General features: G+C 55.7%; 1 protein-coding gene across 5 annotated transcripts; it reads left to right on the forward strand.

Moving 5' to 3' along the window:
- The first annotated feature begins 1,610 nt into the window (after positions 1–1,610).
- Positions 1,611–26,458, forward strand: LHX6 (LIM homeobox 6). Of its 5 annotated transcripts, none has more exons than XM_053921009.1 (11): positions 1,611–1,722; positions 3,535–3,606; positions 3,987–4,169; positions 4,518–4,639; positions 13,183–13,403; positions 16,145–16,245; positions 16,472–16,567; positions 16,781–16,955; positions 19,934–20,037; positions 24,168–24,220; positions 24,359–26,458. In XM_053921009.1, exons 2-11 carry the CDS (start codon positions 3,538–3,540, stop codon positions 24,771–24,773), a joined length of 1,539 nt encoding a protein of 512 aa, XP_053776984.1. In that variant the 5' UTR covers positions 1,611–1,722; positions 3,535–3,537; the 3' UTR covers positions 24,774–26,458. The 5 variants fall into 5 exon arrangements, with proteins under 5 accessions (XP_053776984.1, XP_053776983.1, XP_053776988.1 ...); XM_053921008.1 differs by lacking the exon at positions 1,611–1,722 and adding an exon at positions 2,178–2,431; XM_053921013.1 differs by lacking the exons at positions 1,611–1,722; positions 3,535–3,606 and adding an exon at positions 2,178–2,431.

The following is a 26,458-nucleotide window of genomic DNA, read 5'->3' on the forward strand; positions in this document are numbered from 1 at the left end:
GCCCTGTAGTTTCAGCTCAAGCCTCCTCTGCACCTGTTGCTTAAGAAGTTTTGCAAAGCCAGTACCACCCTCCTGGGCTCCTCCTTTTCTGGAGTCCTTCTGCACTCACACATCTGGCAAATGTGCAGCATTGTGTAATGTTCAATGGCCCCCCGCTCCCCCCAGCCACCAGAAGGGAAGGAGGAGAAGGAGATAAAGGTCGTCCTATCATTATTCTTAGTTTGCAGATGAGAAAAGAAGTTTAGGCCGTAGTACTGAGGACAAGAGTCATATCCAGGCCTTTTGAGAAATAATTTTTTAAAAATGTGCCACATCTGTGTATCTGTGTATGCAGAGAGTGCACATGGTCCTGCACACAGCCTAGAATTTTCGCATAAGCTCTGATGTCAGATGAACCTGGTTTTGAGTTTGGGCCTCTGGCCATTAGCCATGTGGCACCAATTTGGACATATCACATGATCTCTCTGAACCTCAGTTTATTCATCAGTAAAATGGGTACAATAAGAAACATTACCTCCTAAGATTATTTTTTAAAAGAAAATGAAGCCACGATTGTAAAATGCCAAGCCTGTCACAGATTAAAGTACTCAGGAGCAGTGACTGGGTTTATTATGTGCAAAAGAGGTATTTGAGGGGGAATAGGTTCTTTGTGGTCATCTGAATGTTTGAGGGTGCGTGTGTGCGCATGTGTAAATGCACACATTTCACCAGCTTTCGAATTTCAATGTGCTCTTAGTATGAAAAGTTTCTTAGAGGATTCCTGTGTCTGAGAGCAATAAATGACTGGCATGCAGGGACGCAGGTGGTGGGAGATGCCGTTGGCTGGGGTTGGGGCCGTTTCTGTGTACCCGGGTGTATCTTTCGGGGCTGTTGCTGTGCAGATGAGCTTGTCTGCCTGTGCCCGTAGGATGTGCCCGTGCGTGTGCACGACTGAGGCTGTGCCTCCTGGGGGTCCTGTGCCTGCCGAGGCGTGGGGGCTGCTTCTGCCTCTAAAAGGTCATTTTGCCACCTGTCGGGATGTGTGTGCACGTCAGTGGGTGTCTGAGTAGTGGACAGTCACTGTGGGACTCTGCGCTCTCTTGAGTGTGGCCGTGTGCACCAGTGTAAGGACGCTTGAGTGGGTGTTTACCTTTGTAAATGCGGGCGATTCGGCGGTCACTGCGTGTGTGATGGCAGAGGTGAGGTGTCCCCTTGTCTGTGGGGCTGGGTCTGAGTCTGAGGGTGCGTATTTGGTTTTAGAAGAGGCTGTATGTGTACACGAGACTCTAGAATCAGTTTGTGTGGCAGCAGGAGGCTGAGGCTGTGAGTGTTCACTTGTGTGTGAATGTTGTCGGGTGTTAGTAGTGTGAGGCTCTGTCTTCGAGAGTTTTGTGCCTTTGTGTTTGGGGGCTGAGTCCTGTCTCAATGCGGGGGCCTCCCTGCCTCCCCTTCTCTCTATCGGCAGAACCACAGTGAAGGTGAGAGGGGCGTTAGACCGGATGGCTCAGCATATCCTGAAGGGAAGGGAGATGTCCCAGACAATCCCTCCCAGGAGAGTTCAGGGGAACACCTCCCCCACCCCCAAGAACCGTCTTCCTCCACCAAGCCCAGTCGCATTCAGTGGTTAGGAGCGGAGGCACTGGTATGGAGCAGAGGCGCCCGCGCAGGTGTGCGAGGGGCCACGGATGCCCGCGCTCCCGAAACTGATGTGAAGGGCGATCATGTGCCTGAGCGCGTGCACAGGTGTGCCAGGCGTGGGGGTGCGACCGCAGAGCACCATGCGTGACTTTATGTGGGCCCGTCTCGGCTGATGGTCTGTGACCGTGGGTCGCTCCTGGACTTGTGAGTGGAGCTGTGCCTGCCTGTCGGTGCCTTTGTATGTCGGCGCCTTCAGTCTCCGTCAGCAGCTCTGAGTTTCTGTGCGTCTACATGGCTGTGTGTGTGTGTCTCTGGGTCGCTGCTTCGCTGTGTGCGTCTCGCTCTCCCTCGGCGGGGAGAGGATTGGTCACGCATGACTCATCTTGAACCGAGCCGGGCTCCAGCGGCAGGGCGGCCGACGCTGCAGCTGGAGGGGGCGGAGGAGGAGGAGGGAGAGGAGGAGGAGGAGGACTACGGGGAGGGGGGAGAGGAGGAGGAGGAGGAGGAGGGGGCGGGGGCCTCTCCAAGTTTGTCCGGACCTTTTTCGGAGGCAGCGGCGGCGGCAGCCAAGGAGGCCGGGGCTGTGCGCGGGCCCGGGGCGGGGGCTGGGGCCCGGCCCGGAGCGGCGGAGCGGGCGCCTCCGCTCTCCTCCTGCTCCTGCTTCAGCCTCTGCTCCCACTGCGCCGGCCGCGGGCCCCCTCGGCGCGGCTCTCTGCGCTGCGTGCCCGCGGGCCCCGCCGCTCCCCGGCCCATGTACTGGAAGCATGAGAACGCCGCCCCGGCGTTGCCCGAGGGCGGCCCCGCCGCGGACCAGGTGAGCGAGCGAGCGTGCGGCTGAGCGGCCCGGGCCAGCGCGGCCGCTGTCGGAGGGGTTGCGGGGTGCGCCTGTGAGTGTGTGAGCGTGAGTGTGCGAGCGCGCGCGAGCGCGAGGGGGAGGGGGTCGCGGAAAGCGGGAACACATTATGCAAATGTTGGAGGAATTTCTCAAAAAGCGATTTAGCAAAGACACAGGAGAATCAAGAGGCGGCGAGGCGGGCATTGTCCGTCTGAATAGGCGCTGATAGCACCGATGCGCCGGGGGCTGCGCGGGCGCAACGCTGAGGATCCCGACGCGGGGCCGTCCCGGGCGCGCCGAGGGGCTGGAGGGTGTCTTTTCCTCTTCTTGTACACCTCCGTATAATCTTTTTGGTCCCGTTTCGCCCCCGATCTCGACCCCGTTTTGCTCCGGGTCTCCCTCCGAGTGGCCCTCGAAAAGCACCTGAATCCGTGTCACTATCGCAGAGTCAATTTGGCCGCGCGCGCGGGGCGGGTGGGCTGATGCTCCCGCGCTCCGCTTTTTTATTTTCCTCAAACACCCACCCCCATCTCCTTTTTCTTTTCTTTCTCTCTTTTCTCCTTTTTGCATTTTGTGTCGAGAGCAGGAGAAGGGAGCGAGGAAGGGGGGTAGGTGGAGGGAGAAAAAATTCGATTTTTAATTACTACCATTAAAAAATCAAATTTGCAATTCTTTGGGCGGCCTGATGGATCTCACTGATTGACAGTTGGAATTGACACTCTGGCTACCTCTTATCTTGGGCATTCACGACAATTTCTAATTGCAGGTAGTTTGTGTGTGTGCGCGTGTTTTTTTTCCCCCTCAGAGGCTTGTATTGCAAGGGAACTAAGCGATTACTTCAAGAGCCACGGGTTAAGTGCAGGGAGAGGGGGAGAGAGAGGGAAAAAATCCAATCCAAATTCAAATTGCTTCATTAGAGAGACACCGCTTTTGTGGGGAAGGGCTTTAAATGCCCACTACAAAGTTAGGACTCATTGTTCCGCGCCGGTTTATATAACAGGCGCGGGGAGGCGCTGGGCTCAGGCTGAGCCGAGCCAGCTCTGCAGCCGCCAGCGCCTGCGTTCCCTCCCCCCCTCCCCCAGGTGATGGCCCAGCCAGGGTCCGGCTGCAAAGCGACCACCCGCTGCCTTGAAGGGACCGCTCCGCCGGCCATGGTGAGTTCGTTCGGCCCTGCCTTAGGTCCGCGGTCTGGCCCTAGGGACCTGGCCCGGCTTTCCGGCCCCGAACCGCTGCCCATGCGCTGGGGGACTCCCGGAGGGCGCCGCCCCTCTCTGAGCCTGGGTTTTCCGGCCGAGAATGGGGGCTTTGACCGCTCCCAACACCCAGGACGCGTGTCTTAACAGTTGGGGCCGTCCCTCCCTCTCCAATAGGCCCTTCCATTCCTGTCCTTCAGCACAGGGCGCGGCGTCTTGGGGGGATTTCGTTGTCAGTGGGTACGCTGGGGCTCCAGAATTGTCTTTGAGGCAGCTACGGCACTAGGCCCTGGCCTCAGCGCCCGACTCAGCGCTCGGCTCTCCCTCTCTCCCCCCTGCAGGCTCAGTCGGACGCCGAGGCCCTGGCAGGCGCTCTGGACAAGGAGGAGGGTCGGGCCTCCCCCTGTACGCCCAGCACTCCCTCTGTCTGCTCACCACCCTCTGCTGCCTCTTCCGTGCCGTCCGCCGGCAAGAACATCTGCTCCAGCTGCGGCCTCGAGATCCTGGACCGGTATCTGCTCAAGGTGAAACAGGGGCCGGGTGGTGCTTGTGCGCTGTCGGGCGTGGGTTGCAGCCCGCAAGGCTGGAGGTACGCTGAAGAAACGCTGGCACTAGGTCCACTTAATTCCGATTCCTGGATGCCAGGCTCTGGGCTAGTTGTAGCATCTCTCTGCGCCCCCCGGGTCCCATCTGCAAAATGGGAAGAGTTCATTCCTACCTCCCTGAGCCTCGGTGTTACAGAAGAAAAGTGGGGAAAGTCACATGCGCCGTCAGAGCGCCAGCGTCTCTGTCTGCAAATGGGGCCAGGGAGGCCGGGGCCTGGAGTGAAAAGAGGCCCTCGCTGAGCCGCCCCCACTCTGCCCCCTCCCCAGGTCAACAACCTCATCTGGCACGTGCGGTGCCTCGAGTGCTCGGTGTGTCGCACGTCGCTGAGGCAGCAGAACAGCTGCTACATCAAGAACAAGGAAATCTTCTGCAAGATGGACTACTTCAGGTAGGCTGCCGCCGCCGGGCCGCAGTGTCGCCACAGGCAGGCTCCGGTGTGCGTGGAAGCCGCCTTTGCGGAGCGTGGTGTCTCCTGGCTCCAGAGCCCCGAGTCCCGAGTGCACTCCTAGCGCGCTGCGTGGGCCCAGCCCCGCGGGTTCTCAGCGCCACGAATCAGGAGCTCCAGGCTGCGCAGCGGGGCCAGCACCGGTCCTGGCCCGACATCCGCCTCCTGTTCCTGCGACCCACTCGGTTTTTGTTGTGTGTCTGGCCCCGTCTCGGGTCCTGCCTGACTCTCAGGCTCCAGTTCCGACCTCCAGCGCCTCGGTTGAGCTCTGATGCCCCTGACCCCTCGGATTGCAGGCTTGATCTGGCTGCCTCTCCAGCTCCAAGCTCTGGGTCCCAACCCGACTCCCAACTCCAGCCATGCCAGCGTCTCTCCCGGGCAGGCCCCTGAGCTGTGCTCCAGCCTTGCCCGGGCTCTGACCCCGGCTGGCTCCGCTCTGGGTTTGGGGCTGGCCGGCCCCAAGCACTAGACTCGCATCGATCTCAGATCCGATCCCATATTCAAGCACTTCTTTCTCAGCCCCAACCTCGGTCTCCCGCTCTACTTCAACTTAGACCCCGAGTCGACCTACTGCCTCTTGTCGAGTCTGGGGCCCTGGCTGGGTCCCGGGCGTCTGTTCCAGCCCTAGCTCCGTCACTGTTTCAGCCTCTCCCCGGTCTAGGCTGACTTGGGGTGGCCGGGCAGGAAGCGGGGAGTCGGACGCTGCAGCCCGACGCTGAGAAGGATTACGCTGGGCTGCGCTCTCCTTGCGGCAGGGCCGTGTCCCGGAGGCTCCTCAGCAGCAGGGGTTTGTCCTGCCGCCGCGCCGCCGCGCCTCCGCTGCCCGCGCACAGCTAGCTCCAGGCCGAGAGGATCCGGTCTGACCCGGTCATGGGGTCCAGGTCACTGCTAAGTCATGGGCGCAGCAGGCGTCCGCTGACTCCCGCGGGAAGCCTGAACCAGGCCGCATGCCCTACCACCGGGTCTGCGGAGTCCTAGGAGAGAGGCATGGGACTGGTTCCAGGGAGAGATTGCCTGTTTCCCGGGACCTTCTCAGGAAATAGAGAAAGCTATTCCCCTGTAAACCCCCCCACCACCTCCACCGACATCCCTTCTATCCTTGCCTAGGGAGAGTGTGCATGGCTTCAGTCTGTTTGGGAGTCAGGGAACGTGGTGGAAGGCATCGCCAACTCACCGCCCCCCTCCCCCGCCCCATCGGGTCTTCCGGGACTTGGAAAGAGAGGGCCTTGAATCTAGGGGGGTGTTTGCAGCATTCTGAGCTGGGATACTCTGGGAGACCATGGAGAGCGTGGTTAAAGTCATGGGCGCTGCTTCTGAATGTCGGTGTGCAAGTGTGTACAGCCGGGATGTGTGGGTGGGGGGGGTCGGCGTGCAAGGACTGTTTGTGTGCGTTTTGTTTGGATCTCTGCAGCGCCACTGAGGGAATGCATCACTAAGACCGGTCAGGGAAGTGCGGACAGCATTGCCTTCCTTTATGACAAGCGTCTGTCTTCTAGCTTCCGTGTGAGAGTATGTGTCTCTGTGTGGATTCCAGTGCACAGGGAGGTCAGGACAAGATTACATCTGGACAGGGATCTGGAGGCGCGAGGGTGAGATTCGGAAATCCTGTCGTTCCTCACCCTGCCCCTCGGCCTCTGAGGGGGCCTTTCTGCTTAAGGCCTGCACCCAGGCTCTGAGGGCTCAAGGGTGTGGTGTGAGTGGGGACTTGTGGGTGTGGACTGCTGTGCTGTGCGTGTCAGAGCAGGGTTATCCTTGCGTGGTGTGTAGCCAGAGTGAGACGGCTCCGTCTGACGGTTGGCTGGCCAAGGCAGGAAATGGAGGTTAGAGTCCTTGTCTGGCCACCCCCTTGCTCTAGGCCTGACAGCAGTTGGTTTAAAAAAAAAAAAATCCAGCTGTGGTTTGGGGGGCTCCTTGGCTTCATCAGCTAGCCAGGATTGGGGCTGCAGCTTGAGAAACCCAGCAGGAGGCTATCTCAGCCTGCTCCTGTAGAGTAAGGCCGGGCTGGCCCCCGACCCTGGCTCTCCTGGTGATCACAGACCTGGCAGCCCTGCCGGCCAGTCACCTGCCCCCATTTCCTTGCTGCTTCTCCGGCCCCGGCTCATACCCAGGCTGGACTGAGCCCCCTCAAATGCCGTGCTTACTAGACCAACAGTGGTTAGTCAAAACGCAGACTCTGACCCCACTGTTCAGAGCCCCCACTGGCTCCGGAGTGGCACTGCCCACTGCAGTAGGGTGGAGAGGATAGAATGCATCGGGAGAGGCAGAGACGGAGCTCCATCAGGACCACATGGAATTGCTGTGTGACCTTGGGCAAATCACTGCACCTCCCTGCCCTCAGCGTCCTACTTCCAGGGTTGTCTCTGAGCTGCCAAGGAGAGAGTGAAAGGCCAAAGGCTCAGGAGCGGCACCTTAAATGGCAGGTGCTGTGGGTGCCTTGATTATCACCATTGTCACCGCGGCAGGGTGGATGCAGGTACAATCCCCTGATGTCATTTTCTCAGGCAGTTTGAAGAACAGGGCTTGCCTGGAGGGATGGGGCTGTGCCATTTCTGGGCTGCAGGTTCTGAGCACTAATCCTTTTGCAGTGACAAGAGCCCCCAAAGCAAAACTAAAACAGATTTTGGTTAAGAAAATGGAGGGAATAAAAGCTCACATTCCCTGGGAGGAGGGAAGAATTGTGGCTCTTTTGATCCGTTCTCCCCCAGCCAGGTCTTCCCGCAAGCATGACCCATCATTGGCAGCCCCACCTGTAACAAAAATAATGAAACTGACAAAAAGGGAAAGGAAAGCCGGCGGAGGGCCAGGCAGCCACTGTTGCCTGCTCTGAGCAGCAGCCCAGGCTCTGGGGGCTCTTGTAAGGGAGGTCTTCCTGGAGAAAGCGTGAGCGATGGTGTGGGAGGCAGAGTGCTCCTCTCAAGCAAGAGCTGGGGCTCAGGGAGGCACCATGCTCTGTGATTCTCTAGCTCTCTGTTCCCTGAAGCCCTGGGTCAAGGGTCTGGTGGGATATATGGCCTGAAGCCCTCTGCCCCTGAGAAGTCAAGGTCTTCATCAGGATGGAGGCAGAGATCACTGGGGTCTTATCTGCCCCTGAAGGGTTTCTTCTGGGGTCTTTCCCCCATCTCACCCTTCCTTGTAGACCGTCCTTCAGTCCCCTTAGGCAGAGCCAGAAGTCAGAAGTTAGAAAGGCACTCCCAAGTCACCAGGAGAAGCTGCAGAGCAGGGGGAGGAAGTAGGGAGGTGCAGTGCTGCTCCTGGCCCCTCTGCGTTGTTGGGAGGGGTTGGAGTTCCACTGGCTGTTTGCCTCTCACAACGGGTCGCTGAACCTCTCTGCCTCAGTTTCTCCACATCTCCCTCCAAACGGGACCTCAACAGCTCAACTGCCCTCAGTCCTAGCAGAAAAAAGTTGCCATCAGGGAAATAGGATATTGCTTTTCATTTCTTTACTTTTTTTTTTTGTTAAGACCATTTTTCTTTTCATTTTCTTTGAAAAAGTAAAGAAAAGTCCTGAGGAAATAAACAGTGTTCCCCTCGGGGGCATTCATATCAACCACCATCCAAGACAGCTTCCTCCCATCCACCGACCTGCAGCTGCTGACATGGTAGTGGACTGACCTACCACACTCTCCTGAGTCCCTTGCCCTCCAGAAGCGTCATGCCCTTGTATAGTTGGGGAGATGGATGTCCCGAGAGAGTGGCAGGTGAAGAGTCCAGGGTCACACAATGAGGGAGAGAGTGGGAAAGAGGCTGGGTCCGGGTGGGGACACACACTGGTCACCCCAATACGGAGCTCATCTCTAAGTCAGGAACTGTGTTAACTCTTTACATGCTTTATCCCATTGAGTCCTCGTGATACTCTCATAATCCCCACATTATAGGAGGAGAAACTGGGCCCTTAGAGGTGAGGTCACATAGTTAATAAGTGGCAGACCCTGGATAAGACCCAGGGCTGCCTGACTCCACCGTCCCTGTGTCTAAACATTCAATACACTTCTTTCTGTAGGTGCGATATCTCAGCAGCTCCTCTCCAGGAGGTGGGGTTGGTGGAATGACAAAGACCCCTCTTTGCTGGCCCTAAGATTCCTTGCCCAGTTTATTTGGCTTAACTCAGGGAGCACCCACTGGGTGCTCTGATGTGAGACTGCCTGGGTGGGCTCTGGGAGCACTGGGGCCCTAGTAGCCTCCTTTAGGGGCCCTGAATGGATCAACTTTGCCAGGATCAGGTCACCATGGTTCCCTGGGCTTCTTGTCTCCAGACCATGGGAGCGGGGAGTAAAGGGTTAAGTGCAGCTCCTAGAGTTTGGGGGGTAAACTTGAGAGTGCCCTGGGCTGGGCCACTGGGGCTTCCCCCTGAAGTTCCTGTCCCCTAGCCCAGGTGACTGAGGGCAAGCACCCCAGCCTTCTCCTGTCTTCTGTCTAGAACCCAAGCTGTGAGGGGAGAACCCCACCCTCTCCTTCAGAGCTAGGGTTCCCAGGGAGGCTCAGAGCTGGGAAGCCATCCCACTACAGCAGAGAGTGGCCCAGCAGCCGACAGCTGTTGGGGGACAGAGGTTGGGGCAGCAGAGAAAGGAGTTTGGGGGAGGGGCCTTGGGCCGGGATCTCCAAAGCTCAGGGCGTTTTAACCTGTTAACTGCTGGTTCTGTGTTTTCTGGCTTCTCCTCTGGAGAGTTTGCCTAGAAGAGAAGGAACAGAGGGGATAGGCGGGGCTCCACCTACAGCCCCCCCTGTTTGCCTCATAGAATCTACGGCCATCAAAGGAGCATCCTGAATGTAACGTAAATGAACTCTGGTTTGAGTTTCTGCACCCTGGCTCCTTAGCTTCGGAATTATCATTGGCCTTCCCACTCTGAGCTTCGGTTTCCTCATTCAGAAAAGGGGTAGCTTAATGATGGGGAAGTGGGTCCTAGTGAAACTCCGACGGACTCTTCCGTTGAGGCTCGTTCATCCAACAAGTAATCACTGAGCGCCTGCTGGGTATGCAGCGGAAGTAGGCCGGGGGAGTGAGCCTGACTTGGTCAGGGGCGCACAGCTCCCTACGCACGACCACGACTACACAGCTCTCACTGCTCCCTGTTGGGGGAGAAGGCCAGGAGGTGCGTGATGCGCACCCTAAGCCCTCTCAGCAGTCGCTACGAAAGGCAGAGTCTGTCGCGCACCTCTCCATTCCCAAGCGCAGCCGTTCCTTTGCGCGTTTGCCTGGAGGCGTGGGCCGGGACCCAGGGAGGGGCGCGCGCGAGGCTGGGGCTGTAGCCGCGCCCCCTAATCCCTTTGGCGCTCGCCCCACAGCGCCCGAACACCCCTTTCCTGAAGTTTCGTTTTCTCCGCCGCCAATTTCGCTGCTTCCGGATCTGGCAGCTTGGACCTTGCAGCCCGCCTGGAAAGGAGTTTGTCGGTTTGTCAGAGCTTCGATCCTTAAGCCAACTAGTTTCCCTGTTTGTGCCACTGATCCCTGCCCTGAGTGGAGGACTCGCTCCAGGAACGGCCCGCACTGCCTCCAAAACCGCATAATGACCCCACCCCCACTTCCAATCCGAGGATCCAAGTCGAGGATGATTTCGTTGATGAGCCAAGCCAGAGCGAGCGCGAGGAGATCCTAGGGCTGGGAATAGCTCCTGGAATTTGGGGTGACATGAGGGGTGTTGAGAAAGTTGCTGAGAAGTCACTCCTGGCGCCCACCTGGGATCAGGGGGATGGGGGCCTTGTGAGCAGCCGGTTTAGGCGCGCGGGTGTCGCGGACTTGTGGAGCGGGAAAGTCAGGGATGCGCGGGGTGTCTTGGATGCGTCCCAGGCGGAGGTCTAGGAATCCAGCGCAGCCAAACTCTGAGACCCGAGATGCCACACTGGTGCTGCTCACCTGCCGCGGCGCATGGGGACCACAGAGGGAAGGCGAAGTCGTTCTCGCCTGGCCTGTAAAGGCAGGGCCTTCGCTTCCCTTCCCTTCCCTGGCTCTTCCCACTCACTGGGAGCGCACTCCTGCCTTCCTGAACTCGCTGGAGTTTCCAGGACCGGCGGCCTGGAGCGGGGACATGCCGGGGTCAGACCAGGCCTGTTTCTTGCTCACCACCCGGGATCCAGATCTTCTCGTCTCCAGTCTGGCTGCTTCCGCAGATTCCACGTCCTTTCTGCACCTCCAAACGGACTTCAACCCCCGCCCCACTCTCTTTATGGTCTTGAGCTAGTAGTCATTGTCCCGCTCTGAACCTCCGATTCCACGTGTGCAGAGTGGGTGCCAGAGCCCCCACCTCAGGCGCTTGGGGCGAAGCCGAGGTTACTGTGAAGGCTTTGCGCCACACGACCCCGGACCTCAGCAAGGGCTTTGCACCCGGCTGGCTGCCCCCTCCTCTGGGAGGCCAGAAAGGGTTCCCAATCCGGTCGCCACCAGACCGACCCCCACGACGGGAGTAGGTGGGACGGGCAAAGTGAATTCTTTTCCTCTCTACGGAGGAATTGTGAACAGAAATCACAGGCTGTGCTGGTCTCTCCCCCGGGGAAGCGGAGTTTCCGAGGTAGGGAACCGCCTCTGTGTAGGATTTGGCCAGCAAAGGGGTGCAAGGGCGCCTGAGCTAACAATTTCTGGTTGGAGACAGTAGCGTTGGGGTTACACTCGCGGCCTGGGCTGGCGGAGGCCTCTCCACTCCCACACTTAGTTCAATCCAAGACCCTTTTATTCAACTGACAGTTGCTTGCATTTGCCAAGGTAGATGATGTAACAAGAGCTCATTTTCTGGGCTGGGTTCCTGGCACCCTCACAGCCTTTCCGAATGCTCCTCCGGGTGGGAGTGTCCTGGCCCTGGGGACACGGAGGCAAATCTTCTTGGTCCTGTCCCAGGAGTGCCTGGGGTGGAAGGGAAATCCAAGGAACCAGACATCTACAACTTGGTGTGATCAGTGTGGAGAGGGCGGTGCTGGGAGCTGTGGCACTCTTCCTGGAGGGCGAGGCCGTGGGAAGAGGCAACAGCCCAGGCAAAGGCCTGGGTGGGAAAATGCTTCAGAGGGGCAGTGAAGAGCTGGCAATGGCTTTCCATTGTGGCTGACTGGGACTCAAACTTGGGTTTGGGGTGGAGGATCTTGAGGAAAGTTTAGGAGGAGAAGATGAGCCTGAGAGGATGTGGTCTGTTGGGCTTTGTAAACTCCGAGGGTCTTGGACCAGATCCCAAGGGTAGAGTGCAGTCACCAAAAGATTTTAAGCCGGGCAGGACAGGATTCAGTATGCATGCTGGGACCCTGGCTGTGGCCACTCTGTGGAGGATGGGTTGGCCCTGGGAACGGAGCGGGGGTGGGGGGGGGGAGGCCAGGGCTAAGCCTTGCAGAAAGTGGTGCATGATGCGAACCGTGCCTAGGAGGTGGCAGTGACAATGGAGAGGAGGCGATGGGTCCTGGAAAAACTTAGGAAAGGAACCACCAGTGCCTCTTGATTGGTTGGATGCGGGGTTGGGGAAGGGTATGATTTGGGTTACTAAGCCTGAGCCGATGCAGCGGTGGCAACGGCCCCTGAAATGCAGTGTACACCAGAGGACACGGAGGCTCAGAGGGTTCAGACAGGCTCACATCCACTTAAAGAACTAACCTTCCCTGGTGCTCAAGGGTCAGGCCTTGGGGTGACTTCTCAGACAGAGCAAACCAGACTCTGCTGCTTTCTGAGGACTCCCAGTTTGGTGGAGGAGGCAGCTGCACCCAAACAAGCCGTCCTGTAAAGGGGGAGGGGGAAGGGAAAGAGGCAAAATCAAGGAAGCCTTAAGGGGGAAGAGGACACTTGATCTGGGCTTTTTGGTCCTTTTAACATTTACTGTTAGAATGTCACAGGGCTTCAGAGTCTGGGACGAGCTGGCTACTTGATAGACTGCAAAGCGCTGAATTAACAGTAGTGGCACCGCTGTTGCCATCCAGTGCGGCTCAGGGCAAGGGAACGAGAGCTCAGGGGGTTAAACGGTTTGCTCAGCCATGGAGCCAGTAATGCAGACTTGTCTAGGCTCCCGAGAAACTCTGAGCTGCTCTGTCGCTGGGGTGCAGGTTATTCATCTCGGGTTCCTATCCTTGCAAGCTGCGTGACCTTGCGCAAGGGACCTAACTCCCTTTTCCCCCATCTGAAAAAGGAAGATTACCAGAGATCCCCCATCTAAAACGCATAGAATCTTGCTGGGCACGTGGTGAGTGCTCCGAGAGGTGCCTATTATTATTACTATTATTATAGTTCCCTAACACTTGTATTTTAGTGAACAGGTTAATGTTATATCCAAATGCAAGAGATCACTGTAGAAAATTTGGAAAACTCAGAAAAACACCAAGAACAAAATAAAACCCACCCACCAACTCACTCTCTAGGTGACTTCTCTCTGGGAGTGGGGGGTGCTGGATCCAGGCATAGGGAAATTCCTTAGCAAGTGACAGCCCTGAGGCCAGAAGCCTGGGTACAGGCAGGCCGCTGGGATTTGGAGGGAGGAAGGGGGCCTGTCTTGAGCCATCCCCTTCCCTGCCCCGGTGTCCCACAGCCGATTTGGGACCAAGTGCGCACGGTGTGGCCGACAGATCTACGCCAGCGACTGGGTGCGGCGGGCTCGCGGCAATGCCTACCATCTGGCCTGTTTTGCCTGCTTCTCGTGCAAGCGCCAGCTGTCCACGGGCGAGGAATTTGGCCTGGTTGAGGAGAAGGTGCTGTGCCGAATCCACTACGACACCATGATCGAGAATCTCAAGAGGGCCGCAGAGAACGGTACCCGCCCCACCCCGCCCCGCCCAGCACCTGGCCACACCTCTGCCCTCAGCCATCCCCCACCCTAGCACCCCACGTACTGCCCACACTCCTGTAGACACTGGTGTTCACCTTGGGACTTGGAGGCTGCACACAGAGCCCAGACTTCTGGCTCCACCATTTGCTTGGGATTTGGAAGTCACTGCCTGTCCCTGCAACTGTATTTTCTCATCTGTAAAATGGGGCTTAGATAGGATCCCTTCTCAAAGAGAGATGAGTCGATGTGTTGTACAGCCAGGAGGCAGCCAATGAATGCTAGAGATGATTCTCATAATGGGGCAGCCTACTCTACCTTTGGACTGCACTGGTTGGCCCAAGGGCTCATTCCCTGCAGCTGTTATGAAGAAATGACCAACCCTGTTCTCCCAAGCCAGTAGCTCTAAGCCAGAGGGGTGGGGCCTTCATGCTGGACTGGAAGTAAAAAGGTCTTTGAGAATGGAGACAGGAGCTCCAGTTTTGCTTCTGGCATGCAATTCTGACATGTGAAATTTCCTTTCTCTCTGGCCTTCTGTCTCCCCATCTGTAAGGTTGATGGTGGACTAGAAAGATCCCTAAGTCTCTTAGAGTTCTGATACTGTGATTCCCCAAAACACATGGGTCCAGGGACAGGGGCCAGGTCTTCCAGGGATTGTGGTGGCTGAGTTACAGGTGGGTTGGGGGCAAGAAAGGGGGAGCAGAGGCTGGGCTGTGGGCAGAGGCAGAGACCCTTTCCACAATCACAATTCTCCTATCTGGGTCTGTGGAAGCTGCTCACTTCTCTGTACCACGATTATTCTACGTAATCCTGACAACAACCCTAAGAATTAGCTGGTGTATCCCCCATTTTACAGGTGAGGAAACAGGCAGAGGTTATCTGCAGTATGTGACTTGCCAAAGGTTATATACCAGCACATCTGCCTGACTCCAAAACCCAGGTTTTTAACCACCATTCCATACCACCCCATTGCCAAGCTCCAAGGTCCTTTCATCAGATCTCACCGAGCAGGAAGGCTGTAGGGATGTAGCTCCCTCTATGAGTTTCATTTCTCTATTGAAATAACAGGCACAGCAATCCTTGTCCTGCCTGTTCTCCTAGGACAAGTGTCCCCAACCTCTGGGCCGTGGACCAATACAGGTCCGGGCCTGTTAGGAACCTGGCTGCACAGCAGGAGGTGAGCTTGAATGTAATTCGCCTGAATCATCCCGAAACCAACACCACCCCCACCCCAGTCCTTAGACAAATTGTCTTCTGTGAAATTGGTCCTCACTGCCAAAAATGTTGGGGACCGCTGTCTTAGAAGACATTAATACCACAAAATGTCTGTCCCATCCACAGTGCCTCTGGGGAGGGATATGGATCACCCTGCCTCAGTTTCCAGCTTGGAGACTAGTTAGGGTGTTCCAGAGTGTTCCTGGCCATGATCATCACTTTCTCCTGCCAGGACTGGGACTAAGTGGGCATAGGTGGGGAGCAAGTGAAGCTGGGGTGCTATGTCCACCTGCAGTGGTAGACAAGTTAGCAGTGGAGCCAGGATGGAGTCCAGGGAGTCAGAGGTTTCCCTACAACATGGCCAATCAGTGACCCCAGGCTCCTCCCACACTGGGCCAACCAGGACCACTCCTTGTCACAGCCTTGCCAGTGACACACTCCTGCTCTCCCAGCCAGGCCCCGCCCCAGACTCCTACCATGCAGGGGAGCTTGAAGACTTGGGACCTTGGACCTTCTTTACTGACCAGCCCTCAGTTTTGGGCTCTGTTTTACTTTTTAAACTTAAACACAGACACATATCCATTGTAGAAAATTTAGAAAAGATGGTTAAGCACAAAGAAAATAAAAATCACTCCAAACGCCACCACCACTTATATTTTAGTGTATGTGTTCCCAGATTTTTTCCCTATGTGTATATGTTGGAATGTTTGTTTTGTTCTTTCCTCAATGTAGTATTTTTCCTAATTTAAAAATATAATAAATTTTGAACAGTGGTGTAATTGCTAGTGATTTTAATTTTCTTTTTTGTGCTTATCTGAATTTTCTGAGCTTTTGATAAGGAACATGTATTTACTACCTTTGTATTCAGAAAAATGAGATATTAAAAATAAAATAGTATATTACTGTGGTTGTAAAAGTAATATAATTGGAAAGAGAATAGCTAACAAAATTAAACCTTAGAGAAGTAAGGTGATGTATAATTGTAAAAACCTCCAAAGTTAGAGAAATATTGAAAGTAGAACCTCCATATTCGCACTCCTTGCACCTTCCAACCTTTGGGCTTCCATCTTTTTCAAAAAATTGTATCCTTCCAACCTTTTTGCTTTCATCAGTTTTTACAAAATTAGGATCACAAGTCTGTAACCTGCTTGATTGCTATTTGTATCCCCCGGAGTCAGCCAACTGTCAGTATACTAGTGAAAGGTCTGGGCAGGGGCTTTCTTCTCTCTGAGCCTCAGTTTCCCCCGCTTTAAAGCGAGGATAATGCTGCCCATTCTCAGGACTGTGAGACATAAAGGGCACACCGAAAAAGAAGCGTGATACTAAGCGGACGCTCAGAAATCAAAGGCCCCGTCCCCAAGGACTGAGCTCAGGGACTAGGACCCTGGGGTTCCCGCCCCCAGCCAACTCCGCACCTGACCCTTCCAGGGACCAGCTCCCCCCACCCCCGTACTTTCCAGGCTGCCATTAGAAGAGGTGTGGACGCGAGATCAGCCACTTCTGTCGCCCCCAGGGAACGGCCTCACGCTGGAGGGGGCAGTGCCCTCGGAGCAGGACAGTCAGCCCAAGCCGGCCAAGCGTGCGCGGACATCCTTCACAGCGGAGCAGTTGCAGGTACCGGGGAAGGACGCTACTGGCCAGGTGTGGGCGGGGAGTTGGTGTGGGAGGGGCTGAGAGGGCCTCCTGGCCCCACCTCTCTCGGACCCGGGGGTGAAAAGGCGGGGCTATGGCTGCCTGGGGCGTGGTCTCCACGCCAGAGCCTCTGATTGGGCCAGGGCCCTGGCGACCTCCGTGGGCCTGTGCCTATTCGCCCCCGCCCCTTCGCCCCTTTGCTCTGCAGGTTATGCAGGCGCAGTTCGCGCAGGACAACAACCCCGACGCGCAGACACTGCAGAAGCTTGCGGACCTGACGGGCCTCAGCCGGAGGGTCATCCAGGTGGGGCCGGGGGAGGGCGGTGCCTTCTGATCTGGGGCGGGGCCTAGAGGTCTGGGGGTGGGCCCTCGAGCGCGAAGCTGGGCGGCGGAGCCGAGGTCTCGGGCGCACGTGGCCGCTTTCTTCAGGAGGCGAGAGGCAGTTCCGTCAGGGGTCCCCCGGTGGCGCGTCCGACCCTTTTCCGTGAGGCTGAGGCTGCTGAGGCTGTCGTTCCAGGTGTGGTTTCAAAACTGCCGGGCGCGTCATAAAAAACACACACCACAGCATCCTGTGCCGCCCTCCGGGGCACCGCCGTCCCGACTCCCTTCATCCCTATCCGACGACATCCACTACTCCCCATTCAGCAGCCCTGAGCGGGCGCGCATGGTCACCCTGCACGGCTACATTGAGAGTAAGTGACCGCGACACCCAGGCTGCCTGGCCTGGGACAGGAGCGCGCGTGGGCGGCAGAGGCGTGGGGAGGCCTTTCGGAGCCTCGTGGGTGAAGATGTGGGCTTCACAGTCATTCAGACCTAGGCGGTGGGAAGAGGGATTATGTTACCTGGTTCTGCCTCAGTAGAAGCAAGCCGTTCAGCCATTCAAAAAGTACTTTCCAAACATTCACTTAGGGAGAGGACAGGGTGGGTAAAGTCCTTGCTCTGGTGGAGTTCTCTGGTGGGAGAGACAACATGGAACAATAACCAGATAGATGAGCATGTATTTTAATTGTGATGATTCCTATAGAAAAAGTGCTGGATGGAAAGGTGGAGATGCCATCTCTTAGCAAGCTGAGACGGGAATGATGGGTAGGATGAGTGAGATGGAAGGAGTGGGGAAATAGGTGCCCAGAATGTCAATGGAACTGAATGTAGGCAGGTCTACCGCCTGCCACAGGGAGCATGATGGTATTGGGTGCATTTGGGGTTGCAGAGAAAGGCCGGTGTGGTGGAAATACTCAGGGCTGTGAAGCCATGGGCAAATCAGCTAACCTCCTTGAACCTCAGATTCCATGTCTATAAACTGGGACATTAATAATGCCTACCTCACAGGGCAGTGAAAATCCACTCACATCAGTAATTATTTTGGGAGTGCCTTCCGTGTCCTAAGCACTAGGATGCAACATAGAACACAACAGACCAAAGCCTGTGTGCTCCTGGGGCTCACATTCCAGAGTGGGACATGGACAGGGAGACAATAAACTAGTACAGGGCAGGCACATCAGTGGGCACTGAGCACTGTGGGGAGATGGAGGGCGGTCATGGAGGAGTGAACTGGGGCCCGGAACCTGGAGGAGAGAGGGAGTAAGTAGCCTTGTGCATTTCTGGAGGATGAGCATCAGTGAATCTGCTATTGAGCAGGTGCTTATCACACATTTTCTTTCCCTTCAAGTGTGTTTCCATTGATTGCTTCCTCAAAGCTGGGCACAGCCAGAAAAATAGAAGTGGCTACAGTATACTCACAAACTCAAATCCTCCCTTCTGTAGCTCTAGTAAAAGGAAGAGGTCAGAGAGACACTGCTGATTACTGAGCCGCTGCCAATGTGCCAGACACTAACTACGTTTCTAAACATCAGAGATCACTATCCCGTTATACCAGTGAGGAAGCCAAGGGTCAACAGTGAGTTGGTGGGAGCTAGTATTCCTTAATAATTGTGTGTGGGCTTTGGTGTCAGACCATCTGGCCTAAAATCCCATCCCTGCCACTTCCTGGCTACATGACACTGGGCAAGCTCCTTAACTTCCCTGAATACCAGTTTCCTCATCTGTAAAAATGAAGACGATAAGAATACCAATCTCAAAGCAGTGTTGTGAGCATTAAGTGAGATCATTGGCTTAAAGTCTTCAGGATTTTAAGACTTAATAAGTGCTAGGTACATATTAGCTGCTGTGCGATGGTGGTGGTTCTGACTGGCAGAGCTGAGAGCCCAGGGTCCTGCCCACCGCACCAGGCTGCCAGTGGAGACTCACTCTCTGTGCCAGTTGCATTTCCGAACCATCTACTCAGTAGGAGGGACTTTTTCTCCCCCCCCCCCCGCCTTTTTTTAAACAATGACTTATGTTCAGGCTGCAGAGAGCCCATACGATACCTAATTCATCCGTTAAAGGCGCCGAGCACCAGGGGCTCTCTAGGTCCCAGCATTTGATGTGGAGTTGGTAGTGGATCTAAGCGACTCCTTTGGAAGTGGGGCCATGGCCTCCCGAGTCATGCCAGGACTCTGCCCTTGTACTTTGTTGACCAAGCCTAGGTACATCTTTGATGCCTAGAGAAGGCGCTGAGGGGCCCTTTTCTGTTCACCTCGAGGGGGAACCCAGGTTGGGGCAGGTGCTGTCAGTCCTCTGGCTGCATGACTGAAGCTCACCTGGGCAGCTCGCTTTGCAGTTAACTAAATTCACAGGATCCTGAGTTTCCTGGAGCCTCAGAGCTTGCAATCTGTTAAAAGCTTTGGAACTAGACCCCAGAAAAATGCACATACGCACACATTTGCCATGTCGTCTCAGGCTGTTCATGGACTCCGAGAACACTTCAGGTTAAGAATCCCCAATCTCGTACAACCGCTTTATTCCACAGACAAAGGAACTGTGACTCAGAAAGGCACAGTGCCTTGTCCCAAGTTACATATCAATTGTAAGTTTCTGTATAGGGCTCTTTTTTTGTAACCGAAGTGGGTGAAGTGCAGGGAAGAGGACGCCATGGGCTTCTCTACTGTAGTGGTAAAGAGGCTGAAACATGAGAGACTTGGGTCAGACATAAGGATAGACTCCCCCCCCCACCAGTTTTAGATGTTAGAATAGGGTACCGAGATGTGTTCAACAAATATTTAGGAAGTATCCAATAGATGCCATGCCTCATTCTAGGTACTGGAAATTTACAAAGATCTAGAATCTGGAAAACAGACAAAAATTCCTACCCTCATGGGAGCTTGCAATCTAGTTGGCAAAGACAAGGAGTGTGGGGGTGGGTGTTGGGGTTGGGTTGCATTTATAAATAGAGTGGTCAGGGACAGCATCATGAAGAAGGTGACATATGCGTGCAGAGTTGTCTAGGAGGTGGGGGGGGGGCCTTGTTGATACCTGGGAGGTAAGGTGCAAGATACCAAGGGAGGATCACAATAGATGGGGTACAGCCTTGCGTGTAGGGGGTATTCAATACATATTCATTTATGAGTGTTTGCATATCAGTCAGCCGGACAGTTATCACAAAGAACTTTATTGCTTATAGTCTTTCGCATAGAGCATTGCAACCAACCCTATTGAAATTTTGCCCAGGGCCAATCAGCTGGTAATTAGCAGACGTGAAGGTGGTCCCAGGGCTCCAGCCTGCCGAGTGCAGGGCAGGTGGGATCCTGCGTGGAGGGTGGGTGTGGGCTCCAAGGCATCCTCTCGTCCACAGGTCAGGTACAGTGCGGGCAGGTGCACTGCCGGCTGCCTTACACCGCACCCCCCGTCCACCTCAAAGCCGATATGGATGGGCCACTCTCCAACCGGGGTGAGAAGGTAAATGGAGCCAGGTCGGGTCTGGTGGGTCCGAGCTACCCTGCGGGCATGGGTTCTAGGAGCATCTCTCATCACTGAGCAGGCACCATGCCTCTCTGCCCAGCATGCTCAGGCCCCCCTGTGTCCTTGAGGCAGACACTCGAGCAGGTGCCAGTGTGTTCTGTGTGCACGGCCACTCCAAAGGCCTCCCTGGCTGGCCTCTTTTTCAGATTTCTGAATTTACTTTGCTCAGACTCTGGTTCCAGAAAGGGCTCATATCACACACCGCCCTGCCTCCCACCATCTCCCTGGTTCCTTCTACTCTCTCCTGTTTATTCTTGTATGTTAGGAGTGAATGCCCTGAGCTTGTGGGGCCCGGGGCTGGCAGGTCAGCAAGTGACTTGGGTCAACTGGCAGGGTCTCCTTTGTGCATTGCTGGCCTCTGGTTGTCTTCAGCATCGGGACTGCAAATCCAGAAGGGTGCTTAGACATCACCTAGTCCACTGGATTGAAAGTTTTGTTCTTAAGCCCTGGAGACCTTCTTAAATCTCCATAACCCATAATGCAGATGAAAGGGGGTAGGGCTGCTCTGGGTGTAACTGCAGAGGGAGTTTCCCCTCCCACCTCCCTCTCAGATCCAAGACACTTCCCACTTAGCCTGAAAGCCACTGCTCCAAGACACCCCCCCCCCATTTTAGAAAGGGGGAAATTGAGGCCCAGGTAGCTCCAGGTCCCAGAGCCTGAATGATAACCTAGGCATTTATTCATTTGCTTACTCATTTATTCAGCCGATGTTTGCTATGTGCCGACTGTGTCCAGGAGCCCCGAGCCAGCTGCCAGGAGCACAGAGATGAGGAAAGCAGGGTCCCTGCCCTTGAGGAGGCCACAGTCTGGAGAGGGAGATACACCCCAACAGTTGCAACACTGTGATTAAACTGTGATAGGGAAGCCAAGGGAGCTGGGCAATGGAGGGTGGGGGCACTACTCTGGAGAAACACAAGGAAGACTTCCTGGAGGAAGGCAACATCTGAGCCCAGGCCTGATGGCTGAATCAGAGTTCATGAGGGAAGGCATGAGAAACTGTTTCAGGGACCACTGAGCAATTCAGTGTTGCTGGCACACAGGCTTGGGAGGAAGAATAGTGAAGGGTGGGGGCTTTGGGCTACCAGGTGTGGGAGTGCGGACTTTGTCTCGCACAGTGGGGGTCCCTGGAGGCCTGTCAGAAACATCAGTATATTGGTCCTCAGAGAGGCAAGGAACGCTGGGAGTCAGAGTGTTGGGAGTGGTGTGGGGCAGGGCCTTCAAGCTGGAAGGACCCAGGGGCCTTGAGTCCAGCAGAGTGCAGTTGGTGTTGGTGTGATTTTCAGAATCGCCTGTGTAGTTTGTAAAGATGCAGATTCCCCAGCCTAGGTCCCTAGAGAGCCAGTGAAGAGGTCTGGGTTGGGGACTAGGGATATGCTAGTGTAATACCCAGCCCATGTGATTCTGGCAGGCAGCAGAGGTGAGGACCACACCTCCAGGAGAGCCCCTCTTACTCTGCCTCCTGATCGAGCATCTACTGTGTGCTGGGCTCGCTGCTGGGCACCATGGGGGAAGGTATGTGGTACGGAGGCACAGACAACCTAGCTGGACAGGTGGGTTTACAAGTAACTGGTACTCCTCAAGGCAGAACCCTGCAGCTCCGGGAGGTGGGCGCACGCATCCCAGAAACGTCCCCTCGGACTGCCAGGCTCTCAGTGAGAGCTGCTGTTTGTTGAGCAGCTCTGCTGTTCACGGCAAACACTTTACACACGTGGTCTGAAGCCTGCCAGCCACTCCGCGGGTGTGAGGATGGTGTCCTCGTGGTGAAGATGAGAGAACAGAGGCTCAGAGAGGTGACCGCTTGTCCAGGGACGCAGCGAGTCTGTTGGACTCCGGAGTCTCCCTAGATCGGCAACCACGTCCTCTGATGCGACACTTTACAGTTTACACAGTGCTCTCTCTGGCCTCGGCCTCCCCAGCCTCCCTGGGAGGATAGTTACAGTTGGCTCCGTTCCATACCTGCAGACACTGGGGCTCAGACTGAGCCATAGCTCGTCCCGGGCACGTGAAGGGCGTGGGTAGGACTGGCCTCCATCCTAGCACTGCCTGCCTCAGAGCTGTCCCTCTCCTGCAGGGGAGCCTGCATCTTGGCAGATCTCCTACAGGGACCGCAGAGGCCAGCCGGCCCCACCCCTGTCCTCAGGGCGGGTGTGGCTTAGAGCAGGAGGCAGGTAGCTACACCCAGGATGACAGGGCACTTGAGGTGAGGGAGGAACATGGCCTTGAAGGACCTGGAAGAGGGAGTGAAAGTTCTAGGGCAGAAGCAGGGGAAGAGGATTAGGGCGTTAGTGTGGCCGATGCCCAGGGAGGTGGACAGGAGTCCCACAATGAAGGGCCTGGACCACAGGGTGAGGGACTTGGGTGTTATCTGGAGGGGGGTTAGTCTTGGAAGGATTTAGGGCCAGGCTCAGAGCTTGGAGACGAGCCCTGGCCTCCTGGTGGTTCAGCTAAGCTTGTGGTTATGTCTGGTTCAGCCTGAAAGATGAGCCAGCCTGGGGTCTGGCAGCTTGGGCTGTAGAAGGTTTCTGGCCCCTGGGTTTGGCTGTTGAGCCAGAGTTCTCTCTTTCTGGGCTGCGTCCCCCACTTCCCATCCAGCAGCCCTGTGGAAAAATGTCTCCCCCTCCATGATCTTCCTCCCTCCCTGGGGATCTTTCTGTCCACATCTTGACAAACCTCTGGGGCCTGGTGAGCTATGTGTGGTCAGTTGGTGAGACCTGTATGGTCTCTCTCCCAAGTCACTCCAGGCCTGTGCTGGCCTAGCTATATAAGGAGACCCAGTGTCCCCTGGGTAGGCCCCTAAGCCCACTCATTAAGCCAAGTACTGGCCTGGCCAGGAGAACAGGCTCTGAGCACTGGGGAATAGCACCCTCTTCCCTGACTACATCATCATTTGGCCACACACACCTGTGAGTTTGCAGAATCTCATTTCTTTCTGGTCATGGCCCTTGATCCCACAATTTTAGAGCGTAGAAGGTGCTTAGCAACCAGGGCCGAGCTGTCATTGATCAGATGCAGAGACTGAGGCTCACAGAGGGGAGGGATCTTACCAGAGAGCCCAAATCCAGGCACCCAGAAGCCAGAGGAGGGCACTGCCTGAGGCTGGGTGAGTGGGTGAGACCATGCAGTATGGGTGAGTCAGGCTGACCTGAGTCCCAGCTCTGCCACTTCTTGCTCTGAGACCTGGGAACACGGTTATCTTCTCTGAGCCTCAGTTCCTGCAGCCGCAAAAGGGGGATAATAATAGGTCCCACCACCCAAGCTTGTTGCTGAAAGCAAATGTGGTAACGTGTGTAAAGAAGCTAACACAGTGCCCGGTTCACGGAAAGTAACCATAGGTTACTGTTATGCTTACCCCTATGGAGACCGTCCCCACTGCTTCCCTCCGTCTCCTCTTCACGGTAACTGATCTGGGCCAGTGGCCTTCCTGCTCATAAAATGGAACAGCCATATGGCTGTACCCACTTGATGTCTGGGACCTCCACCTGACACTTTACTGTGACATCTCAGTGACCAGACAGCCAGTAATCCTTGGCCTGAACTTCAGGGAGCTGGTCGTGTTGATGGAATGAGAGGCCAGCCAGGTGGTTTAGGCGGGAGGGGACGGGGACAGGGGCAGACGGTTCCTGATCACTCACTGTGTTCAGGCGTCTGGCATGTCTAAGCCACCTGCCTCTCGGCTTTGTGGAGACTAAGTGTGTGTGAAGTGCCTGGCCCGGGGCCTGGTGTCGTAAGCATGATGACTGCTGGCATGGTGGCTTTGGAGAGGAAGAGGCGGTATGCTATGTAATGAAGAGAGCTCGCTCTGGAGCCAGGCCTGGGCTGCAGCCCTGGGTCCACCTCTTCCTAGCTGTGTGTGCGTGACTGCGGGATCTCTGGGTTTTACCTCTCTGAGCCCTCCCCTGTAACGTGGAGATAATGGGGGGACACCCTTGATGGGTTATGATGAAATAACGCAGGTCAGACTCTTACCGTAGCGCCAGGCAGGGTGCAGTGCCCAGCAGACAGTTGCTGCTGCTCTCATTGAATCCTCCCTATTCTGAGAGAGAGGTCTTGTCATTCGCATTTTACAGATGAGGAAACAGGCTCAGAGAGGTGAAGTGAGTTGCCCAAAGTCCCACAGCAAGTAAGTGCCAGAGCCAGGATTTGCACCCAGATCTGGGCCCTGAGCTGGCCACATTCTCCGTGCCTTCAAGGACCCCCGGGAGGCTGCCGAGGGGGGCAGGCCTCCAGCTCAGCCCCCTCCCATGCCCTCCTTCTGCAGGTCATCCTTTTTCAGTACTGACGCTTCCGGCACTCGCGCATCTGTCCGTGGGCACCCCACAGCTGCCCCTCAACCGCTGAAATGCAGTGTCCGAGCAAGCGCTGCCAGGGATCCGCCCACCTCCGTGTCCACCCCTCATCTGCCATCCCGCCCGCCACCAGCTGGGCCTGTGGGCCTGGCTGTCCCCTCTCCTGCTGAGAACCAGAACCCGCCAGGAGCACCGCAGAGTCCTCCTCTTGGAAGGCAGAGCTCCCTGAAGTTTGGAGTCAGGGTGAAAACAACAGCCCAGCTTTTCCATGTAGACAGGACTCATCTTCGACAAATCGAATTGTGCAACGCCAACAGCCTTCTCATTTACAGGTTTCCTTTCCTCCCCGTTGGCCTTCATTCACTCCTCCCTTGGAACCACCTCTGAATTCTGGAAGCCGACAAGCCCCAATGTTATCCGCTCTGTTGCTTTTGTCTGGAAAACTCTACAGTGTCTGTGGGATGTCCCCCAAGGAAAGCTATGTTCTAATTTTATCATTTCCATCTGTCTGGTTATGTCAAGTTAATTTGGAGGGAGAAGAGACACTGACCAACCCTGAGAGGCCCAGCAGGGCAGGATGGAGGCCTGCCCAGACCGGGAGGGGGGGTGACAGGCAGGGGCTGGAGAGGAAAGACCCACACTGGTTTGGAGCTCAAGGAGTAGGATGTAGCACATTTGGCCGGGAGAGGAAAGGAAAAGCTCGGGGTGTCTGTGGGAGACCTTCCTCCTTCCTAGTCCTGCAGTACATATGTACACAGACGACACAGCAGAGATGGTGTTCGAACTATGTGAGGACGTTTCCAAATGCTTGGGCAGGTTAGCATTGGGGGCCCTTGGGGGCTACTTGTTGACTCCTGGTAGGGGTGCCTAGGCCACATCTCTTGGGGGGACCTTTCACGGGGGGCTGAGGAATAGAGTCCAGGGAAATGGCAGTCAGGATGTGAATTCTGGGCCCACATCTGAGTAGAGAGAAGGTGCCCACCGCCTAGGTGAGTGTGCCAAGCCCAAGATTCCAGCTGGCACCTCTGGGCCCCCCAGCCCCCACTCCTGAGAATGGAGGCCAGACACATCTGTGCTCACATGTGCCCTGTCCTGCTGCAGCTCTTCAACCCCAAACAAAAGGGCTTGGGCTACACGAGACCATGACGTATGTGTTCGGGGACGCCCATGTGTCCCAAGTTTACCCTGTGATTTTACAAGTACTTGGTGTCCTGATGCATTTCCCACTAGAGGCTGCTAGTAAGCATGTTCTAGCCCAGGTCCTCCTCTGTGCTCTGGTTAACCCGATACGTGGCCTTTGGAAGGAGACTCTAGGACAGGGAAAGCGAGTCCACGGCACATATGTACCAACTGTCCCTATTTTCACCCATGGCAGACATTGCTAATCAATCACAGCACTCACTCCTACTGAGTCTGGATAAGGTTGCAGAATTCAGACGCTTGAAGTTGGCACTTAACATGAAAGTCCATGTGTCATTCTTGCTCTGGCGCCTGGAGAAAGGTGAGACATGGGTGCAGCTCAAGGAGGGATCCTGCTCCCTTTCCCTTCTGAAGATGGTTCCAGCTGACTCAGGGCAAAGAGAAGGCGCTACTCGGAATGTGGTCAGGACAGCTCCGTTCAGAACTCATCCCGGGAACAACATGTACTGGCCCTGTGCTGGGGGCTGATCCCTGGCCTTGGGGAGCTCTAATCTTCCCTCTCATTTCTGCTCCTGAGGCCCCCAAAGCAACCATGTAGTCAGTGGTCAGTAGAGCCCTACCCAGGGTCACCCAGTACCCACTCTGCCTTGAGCCTCCCCCCAGGGTCTGTCCCTTGCGTGGATCACGTGGTCGTAGCATGTTGCAGTTCAAGACATGTCTCCACTAGCCTGTTAGAGCAGCCTGGGAATGTGCAGGCATCAAGACTATTTATTTAAATGCAACACAAAAGGGGAACATACACATACACTCACACACATGGAAAAAAATTGTAAGCACTTTTTTGTAAAACCAATGTCTGTTTTGTTACATACCTTTCATGTTGTGCTTTGTAAATGTCTTATTTGTGTAATAAAGTTAATGCAAGTAGAAGT

This window comes from Desmodus rotundus, chromosome 1 (genome assembly GCF_022682495.2).
Source record: "Desmodus rotundus isolate HL8 chromosome 1, HLdesRot8A.1, whole genome shotgun sequence".
In the NCBI taxonomy this organism is placed as follows: domain Eukaryota; kingdom Metazoa; phylum Chordata; class Mammalia; order Chiroptera; family Phyllostomidae; genus Desmodus; species Desmodus rotundus.

Excerpts from the sequence above, each read along its gene's own strand:
- LHX6 (XM_053921008.1), top strand. The coding sequence starts at position 2,369 with ATGTACTGGAAGCATGAGAACGCCGCCCCGGCGTTGCCCGAGGGCGGC. Across the intron at positions 2,432-3,534 it reads GCGGCCCCGCCGCGGACCAG|GTGATGGCCCAGCCAGGGTC; the intron begins GTGAGCGAGCGA and ends CCCCTCCCCCAG. Across the intron at positions 13,404-16,144 it reads CAAGAGGGCCGCAGAGAACG|GGAACGGCCTCACGCTGGAG; the intron begins GTACCCGCCCCA and ends TGTCGCCCCCAG.